Here is a 17,439-nt window from a genome sequence, read left to right on the forward strand (position 1 = left end):
ACGTCGTAGGTGGATGGCATGGTGAAAGAGCGTTGATAAAAGACTCAATTACAAAAGTTAGTCTTCTATTATGTCCTCGGGTGACCTAGAATATTTTTAGACACATAATTGATTAACTGGAGATGATGAACTTAAATATAATTAGAAAAAAATCTATAAAACAGTTGCAATTAAAAATGTTCAATCACAAGTGAAAATGTAAGGATATATAATATTTATACATTAAATCAGTGTTTTAGTGAGGTAGAGCAAGAGCATCTCTACTTTATTTCATTCCCATTGATGGTCTTGCAGGTTTCCACGTTGAATGGTTGCATTTGCATTATGGATTGTGGCTGCGCATGTTGCCATGTTCCTGTTTGATGGCTTCTTCTACTACTATTGTTAGTCACATTTTTAAGAGTGATTATTTAAAAGATGTTTAATTGTGTTAATCATAACGTGGTTAAAAATGAAGGCAAGCCTTGAACCTTGAAGCGGCCTAGCATCCCATTGATCCATCTCTTTTAAATATGTTCACATTATCTTTTTTGTCATGTTGTTTTATGATTAATTCAATATTGATGTTTAAAATGATGCCAGTTAAATTTACAAATTAGTACAGTAGTACATTTTACATTAACAGTAGTAGGTAAACAAGTGTAAAACAAAGAATAAGCCGTAAATGTCAATGTGCAAATGAAAGTCACGTGGAACAGCCATTAATATTTTACTCAGTGACCAGAATTAAATCAATTCTTACTGACCTTAACAAGTCCTTAGTTAAAAACAGAATAAAATGGTTTATAGCAACACCACGTTCATGAGTCATTTATTTAAAAACAATGTACAGAAAACAAAGCCTCTGTTAAAATTACATATTTAACGCAAAAATCCTTGGTTGAATAGACAGAAGATAGGCTTAGGCCAAAAGATGACTGTCAAGAGTGATTGTGATTATAATGAATTAGCCGTTACACACAAATCATGTATACAGCTCAAAATCTATTCTCTTAGAGTTGTAGAACTGCGCTCCCTCCTGGTCGATCCTCTTGCAGTAAACGCCTGTGCTGAAATAGCCTTCATCCACCCAACCCTGGAAAACAGACAATAAGAAGATTAGAAGCAACCAGGGGAGATCGAGACTAAAGGTAGAACCAACCTAGAGCACAATCATCTCAAAACATAATGGGATTTACAATTAAGTTTGCACGTACATTAGTTCTGAGGAGGAGAAGAAATAGTCATAAAGGTAAATGCCTGAATTGAGTTGCATGAGTACAGGTGCAAGTTATATAGTTGTGCATGTGGAACTGATTCAAGCACTCCTCCTAATGCCAGTGATGCAAACACAGGTATGGTGAAAAAAGAGAGAACTATTCGAAGCAGGAAAAAGACAGCGTAATATACCATCTGACAAAGGCCTGTGCTACAATGCTTCAATTAACTGGCTATTCTTTATAATATACTCAGATCAATAGGAGAGAGAGATGTTAAGTTATAAATCAAGGGTTTTTATTATTATTTACAGCAGGGGTGGGGAACCTTTTTCCTTTCAATTTTTACAACATCCTCAGAGGGCCGTACAAATGATTGAACTCAACCTCTGCTTAAAAAAACTAAAATCACAGCCAATTCATTTGGCCTTTCTTTCATGCTGTGCAAAGAAAAAGCAACCTCTTAATCCAGATATCTTGCCATGACTCGCGCATGCATGCATGTGCACAGTGTGGCATGACCACCAAAACAGAAAGATATGGACACAAGATGTGTGCAAATGTATTTAGTATCCATGTGAACATGATTTAAGTGGGGGGGACCTAACCTCCTCTAGGGGGGTCCGGGGGCATGCTCCCCCAGAAAGATTTTTTTTTAAATATTGAAGTTAAAAGCATCAATCTGGTGCACTTTGAGAGCAACATGAGGAGATCCATGGGTACATCTTTCAACACCCATTTGAAACAGAACTGTAAGCAGATTTTTCTTTTGGGATATTTTACAAATCACTCCCCTTTTAAACTCTATTCTTGTTTTTCATTTAGTCTCTAATGTCTCATTAATAATTATAATGATCATATCAAGGTGTGCCTTAACCTCACTGAGCTGAGGTTATTTGAGCCTCTCAGGAGAGAGCTCTCTTCCACCTGGTTGTAGAAAAGCTCTTTAAATTCGTTAGCATAGCTAGCTAACCAGATGCTAATAACAACAGATCGCCACTGTGCTTACAACTAAAGACACAGCCACGCAAACACTGCGGCATGTGTACGGCTCCTTATGGGTACTACTGCAATATTTGAAGAGCTGGAGCGGCGTTCCGGTGCTCTCCGTAAGCACTCTAGTCTACACTCCTTTCAGACGAGACATAACCACGTGAAGACACGTTACGCTCGTGTTGTGTTCAAGGAACCTGTCCTTGGCCAGGAAAAACAGGCACTCGCTTGTTTAATTATTTTGCGATCTAGATTTCTTCTTCTTTTTTGAAGTGAGAAGTTGTCTGTCAGTCGGACGGACTAACGGACGGACTAACGGACCCCCCCCCCCAAAACGAAAACTCTTCGGTTCTCCACGAATTACACAAGTCACCCAAAGCAGCGTTAAAAAAGCGGGAGGCGCCGAAAAGCGACTAATTTGCATCACTGTAATGCACATTATCATTTGTGCATTTTTTCTTTCTATTATTATCTCTCTTTTTTTGGAGTTCTCAATGAAATCTTAGTATTACATCAAAGGAAATACTTTTCAGTTCGATAGGGTAATGGGACCTGTTCCCTTTTGGGAAAAGTGTATGTTCAATGTTTGCAAAGTGTGAAATGGAAATATGAGAAATGTTCTTTATTTTTTCAATGAAATAGCTCCACCACAGTTGTCAGTAATTTGCTACTTTTTTTATTTTTTATTAGTCAATTTATTGAACATGTCAGAAACAAAAACATACAACAATAATATAAATATATATATTAGGGCTGCAAGATATTGCGATATTTTTTTCCCCTGTGATATATATTGTGTTCTTTTTAACTATATTTAACCGGATGAAGGATTTTAGTCACGGACGTCTGGATCTTAACTGGTTGACTCATCATACCTTAAGTCATGATCTGACATGTCATGATAATGCATGTTGCTTACCCTCAAATAAGGGGGTTCATCTGTGAATGAAGAAGAGAAGAACCTTTTTGTATCCAAAATAGTTCCTGACGGCAGATGTTGCTTTTCTTTTGGGAAGTAAATCTTCATTCTCGTTGGTATTGTCCTCCTGTGCCTCGCTCATTTTTTACCGGTGTTTTGATGGTCTGCAAACTAGCAGGGCGGGGCCTGCTGTGATCTGATCAAGAATTATTGTGATTGGTGGTTTGCTGTGCATGCAGAGCCTGCAGTCACCCACTCTAGTACCCCTGACATGAGAGCCGCAAGTTTTCCTTTTGTAGCAAGCAGCAAAATAATTGTAACATGACGTGTTTGAGTTAATGTACCTACTTAATATCGCACGTCCTAAAAAAGAAAAATGCGCATATCGCGATATATACATATATATATTGTATATCTTTTTTTCTCACTCAAATTAATAATTATAACAGAGTACAACAAAATAATAATAAAAAAAACAATAATAATTCTAAGATAGTCTCTGTCATGTTCAACAGGGGCAAGAAGAAGCTTAAAAAAACGTTTCTTTTCCTATCCCCTCGGGCTTCAGTGCCAAACAAGAGGATTGTGTTGAATCTCTGCCTTAATATGAAGTTGTTGTTTTTTTTTGCTGTACGGGACTCACACCAAAGCGTGAATCCTTAACCAGGGTATGACCCAAACCGTAACCCAAACACTTAAGAACTGCTTTGTCATTAAGAAAAAAATGGGTTTAAGAGGATACCTGCATCTGCTGACTGTTGAAGGGTCCAAAAACCTCTGAATCATCCGTATTTTCCCATTTGTACTCCCACATCACCCCGTCACTCACTGAAAAAGACAAAACAGAATTTAACAAAACAAGAAATATAGTTCTATTTAAAAAAGGGAAATGAATACCAGTAAAACTGAAAAACCTGTGTTGTCTTCTTCCTCGTCTGATTTGCCTGAATTTTTCTCGTCAAATTTGTCTGCGAACATGTCCAGTTCATCTTCCTCTCCATCACCACCTGGGCTCTTCTTCACGGCTGGGCGCTTGCTGTTCATGCTTTTCATCAAATAGGCCAGTTTTTCATATGTTTGCTGATAGATCTCAAACATCCCAGATCCAACCAATCTGTCAGCTAATGCTGTGAGTCTGTCAAGCTTATCTGTGTCTCTTTTCGCCTCCTCTGTGGGTTTACTGTCTTCCCTCAGCTTCCCCTTCTTCCGTCCTCCAAGGCCTCCTAGCCGCCGGAGCGCCTTGGCAACCGTCTCCCCAGGATGCAACAGTTCGACCACAGCCTCAGTGAGCTGGTGCTGTGTGAAGGACGCCAGCGGGTCCTCTGCAGGCTCCATTTCCTCCTCCTCCATCTCCTCTGCTTCCTCAGTGTTTGCTTGGCCTGCCTGCTTCTCTTCCCTCTGTTTCTCTTCCTCAGCCTCATCCTCATCACCGACTCTGCGTTTCCGTTTGGCTCCAAGACCTTTCTTCTTTTGTTTGAAAGGTTGTTCTTTTACTCTCACCTGGAAGAAGCGACTTATATTATTGCACAGTGCTTGAAAGGTTTTCAGAGATGAAGAAAATATCCCGAAAATAAACATACCCAGTCAATGTTGTCAAGCCAGTTGTCTCGTATCTCTTCCTCCTTTTTGACGAAGTAGTTTCCTTCAGAGTCAAAGTATCCTTCCTGCATCTCCTCATCCAGGTTGAAAGGTGTAATGGAAACTCCCTCGTCATAGTCGATTGTTGCTCCCTCTTGGCCTGAACACATAGTGAGTGTGGTTTAAGGTGACATCTTTAATGACGCTTCATGTTTAGACAAAATATTAACTTTCACATATCACTGGTATATAAAAAGGCTGAACCAACTCATTTGAAGCATAATCCATAATATGTCTTTTCAAATTCTAAATTAACATTTGAATGCTGCACTTTGTTTTTTGCAGGAATACAATATTGTTTCAATTCTGCCCAGTTGTATATAGAGATTTAGCTGAACTTAATTATATTATTATTATTATTATACTATTTGTATTTTGTAGAATTAGATATTTTGTGGTGGCAGCATAGAATTGGTTTTAGAATAATTTGATCTAAACATTTCACAAGAATAAATAACACAATTTTAAAATGACATTCAACACAGCCCTAGTATGTAGCAGATGTGGTCAAACTTTCTTTTAGAAGAACATGGTAATATAAAAGCAAAAGTGTATGTGCCTTTTTTTTTTATTCAATACATGTATACTTGAAGCATACGTCATATCATAGTTCAACAATTAAACAAGACATACCCTCCACGTCATCACTGGCCAGAATATCATATTTGTTGGTGATTTTTGCGTCTTCCCCTTCATCCTCTTCATCGCTATCAAGGGAGTGTTTGCCCTTAAACCTAGCGCCTGGTCCAGTAACAGCCTCACAAGTCTGGTTCAAGCACAAGGGAAAAAGTAAAACATTTACATAAAAACATAATTGAACATTTCAGTAAAAAAAATTCCTGCTAGTTTAAGCAACTTATTTCAATGTCCTGATAACGATGTTGTTGATCTGGCTCTAAGGCACACTACATGTCCGTTCATAAAGACTTACATTCGAAATGGATACTTGGACTTAACCTGATTATTCCCAATGGATTGTTATGATTCATTCTTCTCTAATATGTATTTGTGAGGAACATTCAAATGTATGCTCCACTACATTAATGAAAACCATGTGTCTCAAAATGTGTTGGTTCTTCTGTAAAACTAAAAGATGAATATTCCTTTATGGTTTGAAAACATTCTACTTCTGAAGGTAAATAAACTATTAAAAACCCTTCTTGGATGACAACGATGCTTTTTCAGGGAATACAAAGTTGACTTGTGATATTCGCTACTTGAGTGGGATGTAATCAGATCTTTTGTTTGTAAACAATGATGTGAACGGGACGGTTGTACCTTTTTGCTTGGGATGTCTTCTTCCAGCTCTATCTCCCCTTCCCCGTCCTCAAATGTTACTTTCCTCTTCGGCATGGTTCTACAGAAGACAAGACAGTGGCTCTTATTATTCAGAAGTGGCTGTAACAGTGGTGGCTGTGCTACTTAGATCCTGTTTACGTTGTGAACACGAGCGGTAACCTCAGAGCTCATGTTAGCATCGTTGCTAAAACATTAGCCAACAAAGTAGACACGCAGCGTGTAAACAACCATAACAAGCATAGGTCACAGTCCACCCTCACGCTAGAGGCAGATTTACATTAAGTAAATTAATGCAATTCAACCTGCATATTAAATAGATATGAAAAATAAACTGATATTTAGCTGAAAAAAACAAACCCTGCTGAAATGAATTCAAACGACGTTCGTTTTCTTTTCTTCTTTTATGGTTTTCTTCTTCCTCTCTTTCTCAATGTTAATGCTGGTTGGTAGATGACAGACCGGGGCATTACCGTGGCATTACCGCCACCACCTGTTGGGGAGGTTAGTTCACATTCTGAATGACAGTGATATTTACTTGCAACAAACGGAAATAATAATAATAATGAATATAAAAAATGTACATGCTACTAGGCACAAAGTATGTAGTGTTTTTCAGAGGGAAAAATAAAATACCAACGTTTGTGAAAAAGCATCGGGCGGAATTCTAGAAAGACACTGCCAGTGGATCTCAAACTATTGATAGGTTCATAAGGGATTAAAAGTTCTCAAATGTAAACTGGAGGCAGTTCATGATACAATGTCTAGAAACTGTCAATTAAGGTACTCAAAGGAGATAGGTATTTTTCTTTCCTTTAACAGACAAACTGTCCTGTACTATGTATAATGTGCTGAAAGTGCCATGTCTGCAAAAAAAAACAATAGCCTACAAATATTTTTGATTTAAAAAATTTTTTAAATAAAGGTACTCAAATAACTTATAATGAATAGTGGATTTATAAAAATAATTTGCTGGTCTAATTGTATTATCTCTTAGAATGGGACATATGATCAAACGTATGTGTAACCCACACTCAAAAGTCAAAAGTCAAAATTCAAATGTGCATTTTAACCATAGTTGTCTATAGTATAGTTTATCTTAGATGAGCACACATTTGTACTTATATCTCACACTTATTTTTGCATGAATATGAGTTGAAACTATTGACGTTCAAGTTTAACCTTTAGTTCTCGATTGAGACAGCGGTGACGCACTCCCCAGTATAATAAACCCTGTAAATCTCTTCACCTTAGACTAATTTAGACTTTTAATCACTTGGGGTCCTTCAGGATAAAAATAATAAGTGTGTGTCAGAAATAGAAACAACAAGCAAAGAAATGTAGAGGCAATCCAAAGGTCATGTAATGCCCATATTTCCTTAAATTATATAAGAATTTTAGAGCTAAATGCAGAGCAAAGGATCAGGGCATAACATTGAGATAATTTGACAGAGGATAATGTCTGAAAAGAAGTGTGACAGATCCTCTGAATCGTCAGTATTCACCAAATGACATTTGCTTTACACACCATCATAGTTTCAAATAACACTCAACTGACATAAAGAAAAGTGACACAGAATGCAGAAGTGAGAGGGCCGATTAAAATACATCAGATCTCACTTCAACATCCAGCATCTCACTTCCAGCAGTTCTTATCAGCGACTGCTTGGTTCGGCTGATCCACCAGGCAGCTCAGGGTAGACTCAAGCGGAGAGGAGAGAGAATATAATATGTCAGGATTTTGTTACCAGGAAGTGGGGCGAGTTATTTATATTTCAACACTCATCCTCTCGTACCCGAGGGAGAACCAGTGGTAGTAACCTGAAACTATATATTCAAACATTGTCTGGTTCTGGATGCAACGAACTGATGAACAATTATTAGCTTTCTGCTTAGAAAGTCTGCGGACCCTGAGAAGAGAATCTGTAAATGTTAATTATGTAAGGACTGTGTGGAAGGGTAAAGTGACCCTGTGAGGGATTTAACATTGGCAGAGGTAAGTCTGAGTCAGTGTTTTCTATTCTGTCACTACTGTGTGAGTCACGATGAGAACTATGGAAGAACATGTTTTTATTGGTATTACTTTAATTTTGCTACTTGTATTGTCATTATAACTTATACATTATTGCAGTTTGTAGTATTTAACTATTACATTAGTATTTAAAGTAAAGGTTCCTGCTTTAACTTGGGGTCACTCTGACAGATTATTTTAAACCTCTAGCATAATGAATATTTATATAGATTAAAAGTGAAAACCCTATAGCTCTTATTTTAAATCAGGTTATTGGATGATTTCAATTGTTTTGCTCATTCCTTTACTGTTAATACTGACGCATCCGTACCTAAGAAGTATCTCACTGTTATAGCTGATTTAGATGGGGGCAATTCATCTTCATCATACAGGCCTGCAGGTTCCACTTGTTTTCAACATGGTGGGTGCATTACACCTTTCATAGTTTTGTTAAGTAAAAGGAATATAAATAACTAAGAATAAATAAGCATATACATATTATGTTTGGAATACTAAACAGATGTACCTCAAAGAATACTTTTTAATCCTTAAGTAATTATATTGTCTATTACATGGACGAAGCTGCTTTCAAACCTTAATTATAAGTATAGTTTGAGGATATTTAAGATGTACTGAATTTATTGTAGCTGGAGTTATTATTAACAGTAAACATGCCGGGGAGTTTCTATATCTTACGTCCTGAACGTTAAATCACTTTCTCTTCTTCAGGTGGTGGGATGAAGCTCAATGAGAAGATTCTGACCCATTACCTTTCATGCACCTCTCCGGTAGATAAAGAAGGATACCTTTTCAAAAAGGTTTGGATGGACCAAAAACACAGACAACATGATATAACTAAATCATAAATTCTGATTTCCTTGTAAGGGTAAATGTTCCAGTTTTCCTTTGCCATGTTTCTTTGTAGAAAGAGAGAAATGCCACCTACCAGCGGCGGTGGTTTGTCCTTAAGGCCAACCTGCTCTTCTACCAGGATCGCCCCGCTGACAGACACCTGCTGGGGGTCATTGTGCTGGAGGGCTGTGCGATCCGGCGCTCGGAGTCTGAAGGACAGTTTGCCTTTTCCCTGGTGTTTGAAGGGCCCGGACTGAAAACATACAGGTTTGCAGCCGGGGACGGTCAGACTCAGGAGAGCTGGGTGAAAGTTTTGCTCTCAGCCAGCCACTGCTACCTCTCCCTGCTGGTGAGAGACCTGGGGAGGCAGTATGAAGGTGTGTGATCTGTTAATTGGTACCAACAGATATTTCTATATGGTTCAAATCTGTTTTCAAAATAACTCTTTACTCATTGCCTGCATTATGATTTGCTTTCAGTATCTTGTGAAGTTCTAAAAATTGTTTAAAATAATAGTTACCTTCTATTGAGGAGTATAAGCTATAAGTAATAATTAGGCAACAAGCAAATACTTCAGAAACAACTTTTTTGAAGGCCTAGTGATGATTTAATAGATGTATTACAAACATTTAGTTGGTACTAATTTTGGTACACATTTTGTTGTCCATTTCCCCCTGTTGCGTTAGGATAACAGGGACAGTGTTATCAATCTCATTATCTAAAACTAAATTAACATAAAATGTCAAACTATTCCTCTGGGAAAGCTTTTATATAAATGTGTATCTCTTCATTTGTTTTATGAAGAGACTAAACTCATTTCCTGTTTCCATCTGCAGAAGCTAAACAGCAGCAGGGCTCCGGTGCATCTCGTCACAGTTCCTCTCTCAGTGCCCTCACACAGCCCACTCACTTCCTGCCTGTGCAGGGCCGAGCAGCAGTGGTCCGGGAGGGAAGAAGCTACAGCGCCTGCCCTGTTTTACAAACACAGTCAACACCACCCAAAGTGGTGGCTAAAAAGTCCCCTAAGCTGTGGCCCAGGAGAAATGCTCACGTTACACCGCTTAATGGACCAGCACCTTTGTACGGGGAATGGCCTTTGGTTGGTTTTGATCCACTGGAGGACTTCAGCAAACTTCATGATTATTATGGCCAAGAAGTGAAGAAAGCAAGAGAGGAATGGCTGCGGCGTCGACGAGCAGAAGATGAATGCATCGATGGACACCTCATCGATCTTGGGTGAAAGAAAAACCTGAGGGTTACAGACTATGTAAGAGGAAGCGAGATGGAGTGGTTCATGCGTGTCAAGAGGAACTGAACCTGAAGGGTTGTGGGTTTGTCTGTATTTTGGAACATAAGAGACGAAGGCCCTGACACAAGCTGTCCATGTGCTAAATGTTCCCAGTGTTTAAAAGGATGAGCTTTGTGTTTTAGATGTGTTTTTATAGAAGTTGTTAATTTTCCTGAGCCAAGACAGCCTTCAGGTGACCATGGGATGCAACAGAGAGGGTCAGAACCAGGAGCTGCTGGTGTCTGCACATCTGCACCCTTTGGACATGAAGCGGGGTCTTTTACTGCGGCACCTTGAATGACATTAATGCATTTCACAATGTTTCTGTTTTCTTTAAGTGATTAACCCGCAACAGTGTAACAGTCAGCGAACAGGAGCTTGATGGAGTATTATTACCACTTAAGATTTTCATACTTTGACATGTCAGAATGTCTTCCACGCAAACGCCCTTTCCTTGTTTGTTCTCATGGACTTCCTGCTAAAAGGGACCTACACACCTGTTGCTGACTACATATTCATATACTGTATATGTGGTACAAATGATGAGTATTCATGAGCAAAGAGTATTATACATGTATCATTCCACTTAAAAACGAAATTGATCCGACAACCTGTAGGATCTATGAGTCAAACAGAGAACAAGACTTTCATATAGGCCTAGTTCAAATCAGCAAGTTATTTTTAAAGGTCCCATGACCTGGCCATTTCTACTAATCATAATTCCATTGTTGAGGTCTATTAGAATATATTTACATTGCTTAATGTTCGAAAATCACATTGGTTTCTCATACAGCATCTCTGTATAGTATGTGTATTCACTCTCTGTCCTACACGCCTTGTTGGAGCTCCTTCCTTTTTATCTTTGTTTGTTATTATATTTGGCAAATAGTGTTATAAATGTTTCTTTGCATGAAAAATAAAATTGGTTTGACTTATAACATCATGATCATAAGGTTGACACACACACACACGCACGCACGCACGCACGCACGCACACACACACACGCGCGCACACACACACACACACACACACAACCATACCTGTGTCCACATATGGCCACATACCGTTTATCGTAAATGGCAGTCAGTAGAGGATGGTCAACAGCAGAGGGCGCTGCAGGCACAATGTGTTGGAGGGAAACACCTGCCTTACAGAGTAGGCTGTACAGTAGTAGTAATCAGAAACAGCACAGATATTTATAGAAGTATGCAGGAAACACAAATATAGAGCAGCTGGCTTTTAAACTGAGTTGAATATTTTAGTAAGTGCCTTTCATCGAGTTATCTCGCCATTTACTTGGATCATTACAACGCGATTGGCTGTGATTTCCATTAAATCCACTGGATTAACGAAACAAAGCAAGTGAATGCTGTCATCTCACTTTACCCAAAACGTTAAATCAACTGTATTGTGATGCATGTTGCACAATCCTAAATGGGGTCAAATGACAAGACAGGGCAAGTGAGGTTCCCAAACACCAGCATATATCATACAACTCTGACATGTGGCATGTCACCGAGGTTCCTTGAGGTCGTCTTTCCCCATAGATTAAGCTTCCCCACATTCCTCCTCCTACAGACAGACATACCAATCGCCTAAAAAATGATATATGGCTTCAGAGGAGCGTGGTGACAAGTGTCCCGTTACCGCAGCAAACCCCACAAATGTACTCACATCTGTATGGAAACACTTCCTCGCGGGGGCGTCGTACACAGGGTTATTTCAGACCACGTTTATCACAGATAACATATATGTTACCACAGATATCATTGAAAATAATCTCATACTTTATAAAGATAAATATGAGATTATTTTCAATGATATCTGTGAATGATAGCATATGGAAACTAGTGGGCCAAAACCTTTTGCAGTTCATTTATAAAAGGAGAATGATCCTTTCTCTTCTTTTTACTTATTTCTTCTTTTTCCGTGTTATGAGACATTTGAAAAACATAATCAATAACATTTCTTGACAACAATATTTCTAACAATATTTAATTTCATTAAATAGTATGAGTTGAATGCCAGACATTCTTTTTAAAGTACATGTGTCTACATGGAGAGGCTTAGCACTGACTCTTCAACATGCTTTTAAATGTAATAATCATGACTTGATCAATGCACAAATATCTTAATATAAATATGTAAATTGTTAACCATAATGCCTTAATTTCCCCTTAAATTACAGCATTAGGGGGCTGTTAGGGAACCCCTTTAATGTACTGCTTCCATACACATTCCACCTTAATTTCAATATAAAAGTTAAAAGGGGAATTCAAATATATATAGCATGTTGTGTCATATTAAATGTCAATGTGTACACATTTAAAAATCATTTAATAAAGTATTAATCTACACCTCTTGTTTAAAATCCCAGTCAGAACATGCGCTGTGCCATATTTAATTTCTGCAACAAGGTGGTGATAATCTAGTGAAACTGTGGTCAAAGGTCAACAGGAAAACAAGGGGGAGTCTGAAAGCTATGACAGGCTCTGGATGTCTGGATAAATAAATCCCTGTCTGATCCTTATTACTGCAGGCGTGGAAACCAGTAAAAAAATGGAGTCATGACTCATGAAAGAGCATCAGTGGAAACAAAGGCAACTGAGAATGGGTGGGGGAAATATTTCTCCATTAGAGAAGATTAGAAAAGTGTTTAACGAAATAAAAAGAGATTATCTGTGAGGGAAATTTGGATATTAAACCTTCGGCAAAACGACCGGAAAGCTGTTCTTGGGGCCCGTGCATTGGCAGACTGTCAAGTTTATTTAGCTATTCTGGTCGCACTCAGCTGTCCCTTTTATGCTATTCTGGGAATGTCTGCTGCCATCACCCTGCCAAGTAATCCCTGTATATTTATGGGGGAGAAATGGTGGGTACACACAAGAGAGGGGGGGCCGGGGGGTAAACAGGTGGGAAAGTGATCATAACTGAGGCCAATCACCAAACACACACCTTCATAGTGATGAGAACCCGGACTGCAGCCAGAGGAAAATGGTGCCTTTAATTGGCTGGCATGTTGTTGTTCATTTAACGCTGGCAGCAAAAACTCATCCTGTCCTCGAGGAAAAAACGATTAAACTATGGTAAAAATGAAATGTATTCCTATTTTAATTTATATTTCTTTCTTTAAGACCAGACATACTAAGTGGTTGCCAGAAAACCACACCATGGTGCAAGTAAAGAGTGAATCAGGTAACATTGAGAATATTTTAAAGACAATCATACATAAAGACTTGCATAAAAACATTGATTGCAAGAAGTGGTTGAACCAAGATAGATGAAACTAAATACACAATAATATTATGTTTACAAAAAAGACGAAAAAAAACAATCAATGATCAATCAGTCAAATAAGATGCTTCAACTTTTGAACCACTTCTGCCCACAGTAAATCTATGTTAATGTCACCATTTCTTGTGTCTTTGTATTTTTCTATATTTTTCTACTTTGTACTACCTGATAGTATTTGACTTGGTCCTAGTCTATGGTATATCATGTAAGTTAATCACCAAAAAATATTATGTTAATGTCAATGATGTCAAAGATAATGATGATGATAAATAGTATTGTTAGTCCATTACATTTAGTTTAAACTTTCAATTGTAACTTAAAATATAACCTTAAAAAGTGAAGTGGATATGAATTTTACCGATTTGACCGTTTCATTTTACGTAGTTTGAGTAGTCACAACAAAAATTGTATCATTTTCTATTTTTTTATACTTTATTGTCATTAATTAGATTAACAAACCATCTCAATACTCCCAATTCATCAAAACAAGTCAAACTAGTACATTTGAAAAAGCAATGAGGGATAAAACAAATACATCAAGATGTGTCCTTAGGGAAGTGAAGCCTGGTAAGCATGATTACATGTTGAGAGTATGTAATACAAACCTATGGATTAAATTCAGTGTGGGCATGCATATCTAAAAATATATTATTATTTTATATCTTACACCAGTTAAATGTGTAATATTGCCTTGTGCAGTGTTTCAAATACAAACAGGATACATATATTCTCCCATTATGTTTGTTGTGTGAAAAGATATTTTGATGAGATGATATCTAAGAGACGAGTTAGAGAGAGATCCTTTAATAGTGCATACTTGATGTTACTACAGGGCCCCTCCCATCACCTTGGATGGGAAAATTTCAAATTGGACATTAGCATAATTAAAATTAGCAAACGGATCTTTGCACATAGTAGAAGCTGCATCGGTTAAATCACATTCTGTAATATAGCCATGAACATCACGAACCAAAAATAAAGTCAGTGATTGGCCTCTCTGCAGGCTGATGGAGGTGGACAGAGCGGGTGGGGAGACAGTGTCCAGTGGTCAAACAAGCATCTATGTCCCGAATGTCCTTATTAGTCCAAGTGGGACTGCAAACCTACAGCATGGTCCCTCAGATATCAGGTTTACTTAATTCCAAGACTCCTGTGTCTATTTCTGATCTTCTGTAAGGTGATACACCGCCTCGCCATTCTGTCTCGATCACTTTTGCCATCAGTTCATCCCTGACCATCCTCGCTCTCCCTTCATCTCTCTCTCTCTTTTCTATCCCCATCCAAACTTGAGGCTGTGGCTAAAGTTAGATTGGCCAGCAGAGGGGTATATAAGCCCCCGGTGATGTTTGTATGATGCGGCTTCACACAACCTTCTCCTTCTTCATCAGCCAAACCTCCACTCACACCGTCTAAAGATGGTGAGTACCAGGTCTCCCCACATCTCTGCACTCCTCTGGTGGAAATATCAAAGCCAACCCTGTGGATTAACTCTGATTTTGATGGGGTTTTTTTGTAGGAGTTTAAAATAATCATTACAAAAAAGATGGGAGTATTACCAGCAATTTTTTAAGATGAAATCATTTTGGACAATTCTTTTTGGATTTTTGGATAATTCAAGCAGTTGGCGATGCAGTTGAAAGGATGTTTGGGTTCTGATGTGTCGTTAAATTCTAGTTTTGCATAATGCATGCAACCAAATGCATCTCATATTGGTAATCTGATGTTAACTAACCTGAGGATTGCACATTAACTTGTGCCGGCTGCAAAAGCAGTACCTCCCAAACTGGGGGTTAAGACCTCTCCATGGTTAACAAGCTCGATCTGAGGGGTCAGTGATGTGGACATGAAGAAGGAAAATATTAATTTGCAAGACAAAACTAATTTCTCTTATCCTTGTTCTTTGAAGTTCAATCCTTTTGGGCGTCAAACAATTATTCAAATGTAACAATGAAAATTAAAGAAGTTCATTGGAGACAAACTCTCTTTTTGGTGGATATCTGCAGGTATCGCTTAATGCTAAGGGGTAGCATTACTGTGAGTTTGCCTTAAAATATAACTGACTTTCTTGACGATGTTCTCATGTGTTTATCCTCCAGGCACCAAAGAAGGCAAAGAGGAGGCAGGCAGCAGGAGACAGCGGTTCTTCCAATGTGTTCTCCATGTTTGAGCAGAGCCAGATTCAGGAGTACAAAGAGGTAAAGTTTTTCCGGCAACACAGCAATACTCTCCATATTCTACTGTATCAGCATCATTCATGGCAGGCATTCGAGACTTCTGTGTAACTTCTAATTCATTGAAAGTTAGATGTTTAGAGACTCAGATTCTGAATTAAAGTTACGTTTGTTTCAGTCGGTTACCAAAATACATTACGATGTATACAGTTGGATTATGCAGCTCTTGTATCCATTTCCACAGCAGTTGCTATTTTGCTGCTCCCCCTCATCTCCCCTGACCATTTAATAAGCTTGAGAATGTCATTAGGAGGAGCTTTGACATTTCTGTCGCCATCTGAAGCTCTCTACACTGTGTTCACCGTTGACCCACCGCCCAGCTGTCACTCAGACATCTTCTTAAGGCTGAGGCCAGGCAGAACAACTGGATCTCATTACACACATTGTAGTGTAGAACAGATCATGTGAAGGAAAAAGCACATGTGTTCAATTCCATAATTACTTTTGGATGTGATTAGCTGAGCAGAGAAAGAAAAAGGAGATAGTGTGAGGCGTCAAGGGTGTGTGTTGAAATTCAGTAAGGTCAGGGAGATGGGATTTTATTTAGGATGCGTTGCCAAGAGACAGGATAATGATGGTGCTAGTGCTTTTAATGCATGGTCAAAGCATATGTAATGTGAGTAGAGAAAACATGCCTCCTGTGATAAGGGATATGGGCTCCTTGAGTGGCACTTTGGGAATGTTTTGACATGATCATTAGGGAGATCTTAGCACGTCGCATAGATGTAAAGATAGCAGCCGGGGGGAAATGCGTTTTGTATCTGGCTGTGTGTGTTTGTGGTGAGTATGAGTATGTGTATGTGTGTGTGAGAGAGAGAGAGAAATAGGAAGGCAGGGGGTGAGTTCAAGATTAGGCGGTTATCTTAAATTTCATGGACGTAAGTTGCCTAGGGTGAGGAGATCCGACAACTGTTCCCTAATGATACTTTCCTAATTTAACAGCCCCTCCTCACCCCCCTCGCAAGGCAACTACAGTTACATCTGACTTTTCGGGTGCAGCCTTTTTCTTGCACAATATCCTCTAACAACATTAGTAAAGATACTCACCAGCTGCCTATTTAAGGTGATGACAGAGGCCTCCCTGAAGGGTAACATGGTATCATACTATCCATCAGCGCAGTCACAACTGTCACAAATGCTTCCTTCAGGAACGAAAACGAAGTCTTCTTGTTTCCTTTTTAGGCGTTCACAATCATTGACCAGAACAGAGACGGTATCATCAGCAAAGATGATTTGAGGGACGTTTTGGCCTCAATGGGTGAGTGCCGCTGTGAAAGATCTTCTGTGGAAAATCATGAGTGACTTTGGCCTCTTGTACTAATCTGACATTTTGGGGGCTTTTTAGGTCAGATGAACACCAAACCTGAGGAGCTGGACGCCATGATCAAGGAGGCCAGCGGCCCCATCAATTTCACCGTCTTCCTCACCATGTTCGGAGAGAAGCTGAAGGGTGGGCGTCTAATTTGAATCAACTGTCTCTCCCACATTGTTTGGTGTTTTGTTTTGCAATTCATTAATGATAGTAATCCAATAATATACAAATATGTCACCTTGGGCTGTTCCGTACAATAAGTATTGTTATTACTCACAGATCTATACTTTCACTTCTGAAGGAGTTTTACTGATAAAGGCATAACAAATATTTTGGATTGCTCCATTAACCAAGTTTTGAATACTTCGTCCATGGCTGTCAGTCTTTGCAAAGGTTAACCGGCCTCTC

The 17,439-nt window shown here is 38.7% G+C and overlaps 3 protein-coding genes across 5 annotated transcripts in view; 2 read left to right on the forward strand and 1 right to left on the reverse strand.

Moving 5' to 3' along the window:
- Positions 1–794: 794 nt before the first annotated feature.
- On the reverse strand, positions 795–6,530 carry cd2bp2 (CD2 (cytoplasmic tail) binding protein 2). Its single transcript, XM_079642685.1, has 7 exons — positions 6,403–6,530; positions 6,025–6,103; positions 5,380–5,512; positions 4,689–4,846; positions 4,023–4,608; positions 3,851–3,936; positions 795–1,075 (listed from the first exon to the last, which is right to left on the reverse strand). The coding sequence occupies exons 2-7, from the start codon at positions 6,097–6,099 to the stop codon at positions 965–967; spliced, it is 1,149 nt and encodes a 382-aa protein (XP_079498811.1). The 5' UTR covers positions 6,100–6,103; positions 6,403–6,530; the 3' UTR covers positions 795–964.
- A 1,142-nt stretch (positions 6,531–7,672) lies between these two features.
- pheta2 (PH domain containing endocytic trafficking adaptor 2) lies at positions 7,673–11,131 on the forward strand. Of its 3 annotated transcripts, none has more exons than XM_079646705.1 (4): positions 7,673–8,038; positions 8,783–8,871; positions 8,979–9,254; positions 9,742–11,131. In XM_079646705.1, the coding sequence occupies exons 2-4, from the start codon at positions 8,791–8,793 to the stop codon at positions 10,063–10,065; spliced, it is 681 nt and encodes a 226-aa protein (XP_079502831.1). In that variant the 5' UTR covers positions 7,673–8,038; positions 8,783–8,790; the 3' UTR covers positions 10,066–11,131. The 3 variants fall into 3 exon arrangements, with proteins under 3 accessions (XP_079502831.1, XP_079502829.1, XP_079502830.1); XM_079646703.1 differs by having other exon boundaries at positions 7,679–8,038; positions 8,979–9,282; XM_079646704.1 differs by lacking the exon at positions 7,673–8,038 and adding an exon at positions 8,432–8,474 and having other exon boundaries at positions 8,979–9,282.
- A 3,616-nt stretch (positions 11,132–14,747) lies between these two features.
- mylpfa (myosin light chain, phosphorylatable, fast skeletal muscle a) overlaps positions 14,748–17,439 on the forward strand; it is a 3,794-nt gene continuing 1,102 nt past the window's right edge. Inside the window, exons 1-4 of the mRNA XM_079645178.1 lie at positions 14,748–14,906; positions 15,585–15,683; positions 16,902–16,977; positions 17,065–17,169. Coding sequence (XP_079501304.1) covers positions 14,904–14,906; positions 15,585–15,683; positions 16,902–16,977; positions 17,065–17,169 — 283 coding nt within the window. The 5' untranslated portion in view covers positions 14,748–14,903. The remainder of the gene's footprint in view (positions 14,907–15,584; positions 15,684–16,901; positions 16,978–17,064; positions 17,170–17,439) is intronic.

Source organism: Notothenia rossii (genome assembly GCF_949606895.1).
Source record: "Notothenia rossii genome assembly, chromosome: 8".
Lineage (NCBI taxonomy): Eukaryota > Metazoa > Chordata > Actinopteri > Perciformes > Nototheniidae > Notothenia > Notothenia rossii.

What these genes read in the sequence shown, in the direction of transcription:
- pheta2 (XM_079646703.1), top strand. Translation starts at nt 8,791, where the DNA reads ATGAAGCTCAATGAGAAGATTCTGACCCATTACCTTTCATGCACCTCT. An exon ending in AAGGATACCTTTTCAAAAAG is followed by an intron (nt 8,872 to 8,978) that starts GTTTGGATGGAC and finishes GTTTCTTTGTAG; the next exon opens with AAAGAGAGAAATGCCACCTA. An exon ending in CCTGGGGAGGCAGTATGAAG is followed by an intron (nt 9,283 to 9,741) that starts GTGTGTGATCTG and finishes TTCCATCTGCAG; the next exon opens with AAGCTAAACAGCAGCAGGGC.
- cd2bp2 (XM_079642685.1), bottom strand. Translation starts at nt 6,099, where the DNA reads ATGCCGAAGAGGAAAGTAACATTTGAGGACGGGGAAGGGGAGATAGAG. An exon ending in GGCCAGTGATGACGTGGAGG is followed by an intron (nt 4,847 to 5,379) that starts GTATGTCTTGTT and finishes CTATGTGTTCAG; the next exon opens with GCCAAGAGGGAGCAACAATC. An exon ending in CGAGGAAGAAGACAACACAG is followed by an intron (nt 3,937 to 4,022) that starts GTTTTTCAGTTT and finishes TGTCTTTTTCAG; the next exon opens with TGAGTGACGGGGTGATGTGG.